Consider the following 11,126-nt stretch of genomic DNA (forward strand, 5'->3'; position numbering starts at 1 on the left):
TCACTGGGCTCTGCGCAGCCTCCCACCTGCCAAATAGAGGCACATTGTGAGGGCAGCTCCTTGTAGTTCTGGAATCTATTTCCAGAGCTCAAAGAAAGGCAAGTGAGAGCTACCGGTCAGCTAGGGACATTCCCTGAGGTGCACAGTCCCTGGGGGATGTTACTGACATGTATTGTTTTCTGCCTTGCTGAATCATCACTGCTTAATGGGAATCACAAATTACTGAATCCTTAGCTAATCATTTGGAATTAATGAAAAACAAATTTCCCAGCAATGCCAGTGATCATTAAAAAAAATCCCAAAATAGAGCATAATCCTCTCCCTGGCCTGCATTTAACAAATATGCTGCTCTGATTAGGAAGAGGTTCTTCCCTCTGAGGGTGGTGAGGCACTGGCACAGGTTGCCCAGAGCACCTGTGGATGCCCCATTCCCAGAAGTGTTCAAGGCCAGGCTGGGTGAAGCTCTTAGCATATGAAAACTAAGAGTCATAAGACCCTGATCTTAGCTCAGTACTTCCTTTTCTATGATTATTTTTTACTGTTTGCACTGCCTCTTTGGAAAGGTCAGAGGCAGAAAAAAGACTGGTGTGAGGCAATATGCTAAACTCCCTCTTTCTGAAAATACTTAGTGATTTACTGCTGAAAACATCATGCTGGGCCTCTAAATCAGGAGTCATAAAGCAGAAGCTGCATTTGCAAACCATTTATCCTCTCCAAATCCTGGTCATCCCCACATCCTTCACATCCACTCCTGTACAGGAAAACACTTTAAGTGCTCAGGGGGCTTTGAGGGCTCCTTGCCCTTCATAGTCCTCTGTCCCTCAGACCTTTATTCAGTTAAGGAAGGGCAGACACAGAGAAAAAGACTAAACTGACCCTAAAATACATGAAAGAGCTTTTCTATTTACTTCAAGGTATTTTTAACACACTTAAAATAGAGACAGTGAAGAGCTTCTGCCTTCAGCAACAGAAGATTCAGCTGTAGATTAAGAAAAGCATGTGCTAATCAGAGAGGGTTTTCAAGTTCCTGTGGATCCTCATGACTACCTTGGAGTGCTAGCTTCAATTCTGAGCTAATATCTGAGTCACTGTGATGCTGCTGTTAAAAAGCACAAATGCTGGCAGCCCTTGTCTTTTGCTTCAAGGCTCACAGTGCTTTTGTCAAATTGCATCTGACCCGAAAGAGCTGATTTCAATACTTTCATCTTTCATTTCAGTACTTTCACCTGTCATTAAATAGGTACATTTCGTTCATATGCATGATAAGAGTAGAGGGTAAATAAAGATAAATGAGATATAGTCTCTCTGTATATCTAAAATGATGGCCAGAAAAAAAGTATATTCACATCACCATAGGCATGCATACTTTTGCATCATAATGCAACACTTGGGGGAGTGCTGTGTGGAATTCCAACTCTTTTTGATGTGTGGTACATGACACTGGTGGGATTCCAGCTCTAGCATCTGCCTTAAGGCTCCAGCTCTCAGGCTTTATGGGTGAAGAACTGCTGAATGAAGCAAAAACTTGGGTCAGTTGGGGTAGGGAGGCTGCCTGCATCAGACAAAATTAGAAACACAGAAGCAACTGCTGTAAGATATGCTTAGAGCAAAGAATTTGGAAGCTGAAAACACCATCTGTTATCCTGAATCAGTCTTATGGTTATTGGGTGGGGAGCAAGGGCTTAGCAATATTTGCATGTACTGTTCCACCATAAACATAACATAATAACAACTAATTTTGACTAAAGAAGAAGGTGATGAGTGTAGTTAAAAACAGAGGGGACAGAAGCCAAAGGATGAAACATAAACCATGAAACAAAATAATTTAAAATAAAGATTACATAAATGTCAAGTCAATGAAAGAAGAGAACACACATTTCTGTAACTTTGAAGAGAGGGAAGGGAAGGGAAGGGAAGGGAAGGGAAGGGAAGGGAAGGGAAGGGAAGGGAAGGGAAGGGAAGGGAAGGGAAGGGAAGGGAAGGGAAGGGAAGGGAAGGGAAGGGAAGGGAAGGGAAGGGAAGGGAAGGGAAGGGAAGGGAAGGGAAGGGAAGGGAAGGGAAGGGAAGGGAAGGGAAGGGAAGGACTCAGAAAGTGCAAGTGAAACTGTGCAGTTTGATAATGTGTTTGGGTTAGATGTACCTGAAGAGGTGCAGAAAAGCAGTTCCTTTTTTTATGGAGAAGCACCTAAAGAAGGCTGGGAAATGCTGTCTGCTTTAATGGGCATCCCTCCTCAAGTTAGAGGTAAATTCAATAACTTTTTCCCATATTTACACACTGCTGGTGCTGGAGAATCAAGGGATCATATCTCAGTTTGGAAGGGACTGATAAGGATCAGTGGTTGGACTTAATGATATTAAAGATCCTTTCCAACATAAAGACGTCTGTGGTTCTATGATCCTAGGAAACAAAACAAACACACAGTCTGACTCCAAAAAATGCATGTTGGGTGTCTTATATAAGGTGGGGTTTCTACTGAGGGGAAAAAAAAAAAACCACAAAAACCAAAAAAGGGAATATTCCTCCTCTCAGCTGCAGGCAAGTACCAGTTCCTGTTTTCAGGACATATCTGTATTTTGATTAATTAGTCCTACTCCTGTCCTTTCCCAGCTCTTTTAACGCTCTCTTCTGTAGTCTGCCTTTCCCTTGCATGTTTAATGAGCAAGACCTAGTGTTCCCCACTCAAAATATTTTAGGCCAGGTCATCTACCTGTAGTGAAAATTTACTTCAGTTTTCAACTACTTCATGCAAAATCAGGGTGGGCTATGGAGACACCCAACTGTGACTTTGTATCGCCTGTTTTCTCACTGCCTTTTGCCAGCAAAGGGGAAACACACTTGTGCCCAGCAAAAGCTGCCCTGATCCTGAGCACCAGCAGCTCAGCAGCACCAGGGAGGAACTGCACCAAACATGTATCTATGAAAAATTAAAATTCAGATACAAATAAATAAAAATATATACAAGTATATATATATATATATATATGTTTTTTAAATCCCAAACAGGTTTGCTGGCAAAGAAGTGCCTGAAAGGATTCCCTGATCCTCACAATGATGAAGATCCCTCCTCTTTCCCTCCTCCTCTGTGCCTCCTGCCCCTTCTGTTGGGGAAATGACTTCAAAAAATTCTTTGCCCTTAGTTGAACATTAACTTCCAGAATCAGCTTCCCTGATTACCCTTCTGATTACACTGAGTGATTAACTCTGGCCACTGCTGATGGCAGGCTGGCAGGTTTGCCTTTATCCACCCGTGGATATCGTGTGCCTTGTTCTGTGCGTCAGGGAACAGGGTAATGTTTGTCTCAGCCTGCTTGAGGTAAAGAAGTTTTTTTGATGTAAATGTCTTTGACTTAATGCCAGCAATCCTGACACAAGGTGAGCACAAAATGCTTGGGTCCATAACAGGGGTCCGTAACTCCACCTGACTTCCACCAGTGAAAGCTGGGGGTGACACAGCTTGGAATGTCCCTGGAGATGCAGGCAGGCTCTGGGAAGGTGCTGCACCTCGCATGTGGAACAGGCTGCTAAATATAGCACTGGAAACTGCAGTCAGGAATATATTTTCTGCAACACTAACCAAAGAGGAGTAACATTAAACTGATAATCAGTTTCCACCAATTTCCATTCTGCAGCTGTCATTTTTCTGGAAACCCCTACTTTTGTAGAAAGAACTGTTGAAATCATCTGTCTAGGAGTGACCTGCAATAGTTGCACCACTGGAAGGACTGTGTAAGAAGTAAGCCATCTTTTAGCTGCTGATAAATCAATTGCAAACATTTTTATTCAGAAGCAGCACAGAGCATACTTCTCTTTTACACCCTAAGATTTCAGTATGTGCTGCTAAGGCTGTTTCACAGCCAAATGAGTACCTGCCACACCTGACACTTAATGCCATATCAAAGGCTTTTAAAGCTGGACTGGGTACTTGGATTGTGTCCCAGAGCTGTGCCAGGAGGACCTGACCTGCAGCAGCCATGGTGGCACTGCCACCCTCATCCCAGGAATTACCTGCCTGAGCTGATGGAAACAGCACAGCCTTTGAAAAAGGACTGGTGACATCTTGCTTTGCACTCTCACAGTGAAAGCAAATTGCCCTGTTCAACCAGCAGTCAAATGCTGTTGAATTATGCTCAGTATGTCACACTGCAAGGACTGGTTGTGGAACAGCACTTCTGGATGGGACCATAACTCCCAGAAATGATGCAGAGGTTGAACAGTGCATGTAGCAATGCAAAATCTGTTTTAGACTGACCAGAGCCACTGCTTTCAGCTATCAGTGAGACCAGTACTCTCTGAGGGTGTATGGCTTTCTTTAAATGTACAAGAAGAGCAGTTTGTGTTAAACAAGAAGAAACTCCCCGGCATTTCATTGCAGATGGTGTGGAGCTGTGCCAGAAGCATCTGAGGACAGGGAGCACTGTCTCACTGGGTGCTTTGATGCCTGTTGACAGGCACTGTTTCAGAGGAAAAAGAACAGCATCCCATTTTGAATCACATAGAAATTAATATATTAAAGCAATTCAAACATTAATACCATCAAATGAACAAACACAGCCGTGTTTTGCTGGCATGGGAGGGATTGCACTAAGTGATCCCCAGACACCCCTTCCAACCTCAGCCCCTTCTGTGGCTCTGCAGGCAAGGTAGTGAAGGTATTTAGAGCCAAAGTCAGGAAGAATTTGGCTGCTGTGGCACAGAATTAAGCCTCCAGTTGCCAGAGCAAGACCTGCAGGCTCAAGTTAAGCTGCTGGCCCAAGCACCCAAAGCTGGGGACAGATTCCCTGGCTGAAGCTGGGCAGTGAAGGAAGCAATATGTGACCTAGGGAGGGCTGTGGAGGGAGCCTGGTGCTTAGGGCTGCTCTCTCAATCTGAGATATTCCCAGACATTAATAATTTTAATGGTTAAAGTCAGCAACATATACACTTGGCAAGCACCTTACACCCACAGAGGGGTGTCTCTGTTCACTGGGACTTCCTTAATATGTGGCTGAGTATTCCTCTGTTCCAGATGACAGAAAAAACCCATGTAACATCTTCGCAGAATCACCACAGAACCATAGAATTGTTTGGAAGTGACCTTAAAGATCACCTCATCCTGACCCCTCTACCACAGGCAGGGACACCTTCCACTAGACCAGGCTGCTCAGAGCCCCATCCAAGCTGGCCTTGAGCTTTCAGTGATAGGGCATACACAGCTTCTCTGGGCAATCTGTGCCAGTGTGTCACCACCCTCACAGCAAAGAATTTCTTCCCAATATCCAATCTAAACCCACACTCTTCGGTTTAAAGCCATTTAGGTATTGGAGTTCCTTTTACCAGCATTATGAAAAGGAATTCAGTCTTTAGAGAAAAAAATAAATCAAGAACAACTCTTCTCTTGGGATCATGAAAGGCGCCTTACTTGCTGCAATTAGAGAAGTTTTATATGAGATAATTTCTGGAGTTTCATGCCCCATGGTGGATATCACTTATCCTACTACCCACTTTCTCAAGATAGGAACTCATCTTCCAGGCCCTGTTCAAATGCTGTGCTAATCTGTACCAAGGGTTAAGTCATCTACCACTCCCTGCTCAAGGCCTGCAGGCAAGATCAACACTTGACATTCACCTAAAAGTGAAACAGAAAGTACATATGGGAATTCTATGTACTTCAGGATATGACAGGACCTGACTGGAAGCTGTAGTTCTTGGTCTAGAGGAACTACCAGAGGTCCCCTAAAGAAAATACACAAAACACCTTTGTCTAGATCTGTAATAAATTTTAAAATAGACCCTAAAATAAGGATTTCTTTTAAACTTTCAATCTACAAAGTCAAAATAGGAAAACTTGAACTGAATTTATTCAATTTACTTCATAAGAGGAGCTGCTGAGCTCCAGTTCCTGCCACACTCTACAGTTACACTTCAATGCTAAAACTAATTGTACTGACACATGTACACCCCACAGAAGCCACATTTTGACAAGGTATCTAAATGGCACTATTAAGGTTTCATATCAAAAACTTTACTTGCCCCCATTCCTACCAAGAAGAAAAGGAAAACACTCTGAAGCTCAAGGATGAAGGGTGTCCTTCATTATCATCCAAATAATTCATGCAGTAAGAGGGAAAAATAGAGATAGCAGTTGAAGAAAAAGGAATTATATTTAATATTTAAATGCCTAAGGCTAGCACTGCTGCACAAATTACATGATGCATTCTAGTGAAATGAGACATGATTTAAATACAAAAGCTGGACTAAAAAATGCTCTCACTTCAGAGGCAATGAGGTATTTTCACTGTACAAAGTCTGAAAGTTCAAAATCGCCTGCAGATGTTTCCCTCTGCACTGTGATCTCTGCTCAGTGCTGGGCATTCATGAGTTCACTCTGTGTGTGTTTTTCAAATGGCCAAGGAAAAGTGCATAACCATCTTTAAAGATTAAGAACTGATTGCATCTCTCTTGCCACATTTGAACAAAATCTTCAGCCACTTTTTCAAGTCATTCTGATATATGGTGGAGGTTTGGATGTGTCTTCTTCTGCATCTACATCCTGGGCTGGAAACCGATCTGTGAAGTTAAAAATTCTCCCTCCAGGGCCTGTGTGAGAAAAGAAAGTGAAAACCATTAAACATCGTATAGATGTTTGCACAAAATCCTGAGCTCCTTTTGGTCATCAGAATTTTGGCCTGGGATGTAAACCTTATTCAAAATGTTCCTGCCTCACCCTTGGTGATCATCCAGATATGTGGAGGCAAAAGAGTTACTCACTTTGTACAGCACAAATCATTTCCACAGCCTGATTTTGGTCCTCACTGGGCTGCAACCATTCCTATGGAAGAAACAGCATCATCAAATACCTTGCCTGGAAATTTGTTCAAGAAGATAAACTTGAACTCATTTTAAAAGTCTGTGCAGTCCATGCCTCCTAACACGTTTTAGTTTGAAAGTTTAAAGCAGCCTCACATTTCCCAGTTGGTGTCTTTAAGTCAGGAACAGCTACCTTGTGGCCTGCACCCTTTAATTCCTTACCAAACCAAATGGTTGGATGCACATGTTTAATAACACAGCACCAGAATTGCTCTAGTAGAGAAGCAGTTGGCATTTATTTATTTACTGAGCTCACTTAGCAGAGATGCCGTGGGCCCCATCACTTGAGGCAGAGTCCTTATGAATGAGGAGTAAATTACATATGTCAGCACCCCAACACTGCACACACAGCAGTGCATATAAAAAATGGATTTGAATTTCCAGCGTGTAAGTACCAGTAAGTCTTTGTAATGCTGCACCAGAAGCAACTGGTGGCTTAAAGATGAGAGGAACAGTTTTTGAGGATAGCAGAAATTCATGGGAAATGGTATTTTCAGCACAAATGGTTTATGGTTTGGGAAATAGAGAAAACTTAGATCTTACATGAGACTGTAAATAAGAGAGAGATTTTTCCTTTAAAGGAAAAAAATAGAAGAAATATAAAACCCTTCTATATCCCACTTAATTTCTTAGAATTAGCCCTGCATGACTGAGGTAGGAGCTGAGACTAGGTTTATAGGAGAAAACCACACCTTCTCCCTGGTTTCTTCCCCTCCCACCAACACTCAGTAGAAATCAGCTTGTGCCCTGGGCTCCTGACTCACCATGCCAGTCACACTGTCATAGCAGGAGCAGCGTGGAAGGCTCCGGCATCCCAAGTAAGCCATGGCCAGCACAGAAAAGGCACTGCAGATGGACACAGCCAGCATGGCTATGTTGGCACCCTTGACAACTTTACTGAGTATGAACCTCTGCAAACACAAAAAGGAGATGGTACAGCCATATTCAAAAAGTGACACTCTCCACCAAAAAATAATCTAATGACTGCAAGAATGCTGTGATTGCATGATAGGAGATTGATTTGTAGTCAGTGTCATTTAAGATTTTTCTGTGTTCTGAAAAACAAACCAAGTATGAACCTCAAACAGAGCAAGCAGTGAAAAAAGGCTGCTGACTAAATGTGAGATGCTATGCAAAGGCATTGGTTTTGGAAATAGCTTTAACAATTAGTAAAAAATTCAAGGAATGGCTGCTCTTCTTCACATTGAATATGAGAAACATTTTTTTGCTGCACTGCACCTTATAGCAGCCTGCCATTTTGATTTGTCCTGCAATAAACTAATGACCAGCTTCATCCCTCTGGAATGCCTTTACCCCCACAGCAAGCAATTGCTTGTAGGCTGGAGACACAAAAAGGATTCATTGCTTCTCTACAGCTTTACTGTGGAAGATACACTTGAAGTAACACCAGGTTTAACCAGCTGACCTGTAACTGCTGTAACTTCACCATCCAAGGCGCTTGTTGGAAAGATTCCAGCCTTGCAACCCCAAACCAGGCCAGGGATACTCTCAGCACCTTTCCCTGAGCAGCACCAGTATTTTTTCATGGCTTAGCCCACACCACCCCTTTGCACTAGAAGTCTGGTCCTGTTTGTAAGCCACATCTGGCACTGCTTGCAGATTAAGGGTGGCATGTTCCCCAGTAATAATCATGATATCAATACTTACAGTATGGATAACATGGACTGGGGCAGAACTCAGCTCCTCCTCTTCCCCATAGCTCAGTGTGAAGGAGCTATAAACTATTACAATGAAGATGGCAACACAAGACATTATGGAAGCAACTATCAGTACATTCACCTAGACAGACAGAGAATTTTAGTGAGAAAAAGAAGGGGAGCAGGAATCAAGGCTGTCCTTGGGCACATACAAGCATTACAGCTTGTATGGTAGCCTTTGACCTACTATAACACTACAGCATCCCCTACAGCAACATCACTTAGAAGCCAAACACAGAGAAGTAGAGGTTTTCATAATACTGAGTTTCTGAGTTACAGCTGAGTCCTGAATATTAATCAGAGGTGCTACTTAAAGACCTCTAATTTGCATACAATGTCCTCCCTTGGAGTTTACATGGCTGAAGAAACCCACCTGGGAAATGCAAACCTCTTAACTCATGTCAAGTTTTAGTGTACACAGTGCTTAACAACATGAAGGACCACCAAAAGAAAAGCATTGAAATGAAGTGTTTTTGCAAAGTTTTGCTTTTTATTAGGTGCATTGCCTCTCTGCTGGAGTAGAAAGCAAGGAAACACTGCATTCTCCTCCTGGTTATAAAGAGAGCAGTTTTTATGAAGCTAACTCAAGGAAATAAGCTCCTAATTCTGCAGGAGTACCAGTCAGCTCATTCCCTCCTCAAACTGTTTTTGATTGCCCCAACATTTTGCCCCTGCCCCATACACACAGACACCCATCTGGCCCTCTAGCTTACAAGAACTGGATTCTTCCTCTGCGAGGAGAACAAAGCCAGGACGCCTGGGACTCCCATCACCTGCAGAGCACAAAAGGAGATGTAGCTTGGGAGACTGTATCAGATTTGGAAGATAAACTGCTACAGAGTAATGAAAAGTAAAGAAAAGTGTTTTCAAGGCTTGGATCAGAGTAACTGCTGCATCAGAAACGGGAATAGAATTGCTCATTTCTTCTGTTTTCCTCTGCAGCATCTCCTGGATGCAGGACATGAGTGACATGCATCTTGCCCACTTGCTACCCACACAGCCTTGCTACTGCTGACCACAGCTTTGTGGGTCGGGCAAAATAATGAAACTGAGTAAGTCTGATTTAAGGTGCTAAAAATGCATGTTGCTTTGTCCATATGCATCTTGTAAAGAAAAGAAAGATACTAATGAAAGAAGATAGGCAGCCTCTGCCCTGGAGAGAGCTCTTCAGTGTAATTTCCTTGCAGCATGGCTCAGCAGGGTAAATCAGGGTGCTGAATGCCAGGGACCATTACTTCTTGCCTACATCTCACTGCAGTACCAAAATTAGGGGCACTGTGCTGTGGGACAGACATCAGCACCCAGATGTCCATCTACCTGAACAGAGGATGAGGTGTTCCCCTCCTAATCTTTGGTGATCACTATACTTCTGCAAAAAACCCCTGTCAATTGTCACTATGTCCCATTTCCTACATTATCCAGCAGAAATGTATTTAATTTAGTTCCTTCAGAGGAAAGTCTGCTTGCACTCTTCTGCCTATACCATTATAAGGAAACTTTTATTAATTGAGTTCAAAGCATAAAACAAGGGAAGAGCTGGCAAGAAATTCTGGCTTCCCCCCCACCCCTAATATGAGTACTAGTAGGTACCACTGCAAAACAAAGCATAGAAAACATAGTAGAAGTTTACCATGCCAGCCCAAATTGGAGCTCTGGTTTTGCCCAGCTGAGACTCTGTTCTGAAAATGCCATCTATGAACCCACTGGTGACACAGACGGTGCTGAAGGCAACCTGGAACATCCCCAGCACGACCATGTTCCTCTGGTTAAAGATGAAATATCGATACCGATCCATTCTGCTCTGATTCCCACATAAACCCCTGAACACGGAGAATGGCGAGCTGCACCCGGGCCTTCCAGGGTCGGAGAATGGCTCTTCCTAGGCAGGAGAGAGAGAAGGGACAGGACCATCAGCGCCGGGAGCAGAGCACAGAGCTCCCTGCTCAGCGTCCTTTGGGCAAGCGGCCTTTGGGAAATCCCCGGGGCTGCCGCGTGCCAGGTGACTGGGACACCATTCCCTGGTTCTGGAGCAGAATGCGCGATCGTCACTCAGAGCCCACCGCTGACCTTCTCCCTTCGGGGTTTCTGCTGCCCACAGAGGCGCGGGGGGTGCCCAGGCTCTCTCCCATGTGGAAGTTTAGCTCCGCGCCTCTCCAGGAAGGCGCCGCTGCTCCCTTGGCGCAGCCAGCACCGAGCCCCGATACTCCCCGTGGCTGCTGCCGGCCATCGCACGCCCTCTCCAGGGGCGGCTCCAGCTCCAGCTCCATCTCCCGTGTCCTCCCGGGTCCTCCCTTGTTCCGTTCCGATCCCGCCGGCCGGGAAGCGCCGCGCCCGCCGCGCCCTCACCTGCAGCGGCACCGACCCGGCCATTGCTGCCCGGGCAGCGGCGGGAGAGCTCCTGCTCCGCGGCCGGGGAAAGCAGTTCCCAGCCTGTGGGAAAAAAGCCTGCGAGCCCGGGAGACCCAGTGCCGTGCCGTGACCCACGCAAGGACGCGGCTCCTCCGCCCGCCCCCTCCCGCCTCGCCGGCAGCCGGGAGCGGCCGCCCCGCCCTGGGCACCCG

General features: G+C 44.8%; 1 protein-coding gene across 2 annotated transcripts; it reads right to left on the reverse strand.

Annotated features, from left to right (window-relative positions):
• Positions 1–6,055: 6,055 nt before the first annotated feature.
• On the reverse strand, positions 6,056–11,082 carry LOC103822543 (uncharacterized). 2 transcript variants are annotated; one of them, XM_018922436.3, is made up of 7 exons: positions 10,912–11,082; positions 10,196–10,444; positions 9,279–9,338; positions 8,516–8,647; positions 7,612–7,758; positions 6,749–6,809; positions 6,056–6,577 (listed from the first exon to the last, which is right to left on the reverse strand). In XM_018922436.3, exons 1-7 carry the CDS (start codon positions 10,933–10,935, stop codon positions 6,474–6,476), a joined length of 777 nt encoding a protein of 258 aa, XP_018777981.1. In that variant the 5' UTR covers positions 10,936–11,082; the 3' UTR covers positions 6,056–6,473. The 2 variants fall into 2 exon arrangements, with proteins under 2 accessions (XP_018777981.1, XP_009095770.2); XM_009097522.4 differs by lacking the exon at positions 10,912–11,082 and adding an exon at positions 10,633–10,856.
• Between the last annotated feature and the right edge of the window lie 44 nt (positions 11,083–11,126).

The sequence above is a fragment of the Serinus canaria genome, chromosome 4, assembly GCF_022539315.1.
Source record: "Serinus canaria isolate serCan28SL12 chromosome 4, serCan2020, whole genome shotgun sequence".
Classification (NCBI taxonomy): Eukaryota; Metazoa; Chordata; class Aves; order Passeriformes; family Fringillidae; genus Serinus; species Serinus canaria.

Excerpts from the sequence above, each read along its gene's own strand:
- LOC103822543 (XM_018922436.3), bottom strand. The coding sequence starts at position 10,935 with ATGGCCGGGTCGGTGCCGCTGCAG. Across the intron at positions 9,339-10,195 it reads CTCCAATTTGGGCTGGCATG|GTGATGGGAGTCCCAGGCGT; the intron begins GTAAACTTCTAC and ends TGTGCTCTGCAG. Across the intron at positions 8,648-9,278 it reads AGAGGAAGAATCCAGTTCTT|GTGAATGTACTGATAGTTGC; the intron begins GTAAGCTAGAGG and ends CTGTCTGTCTAG.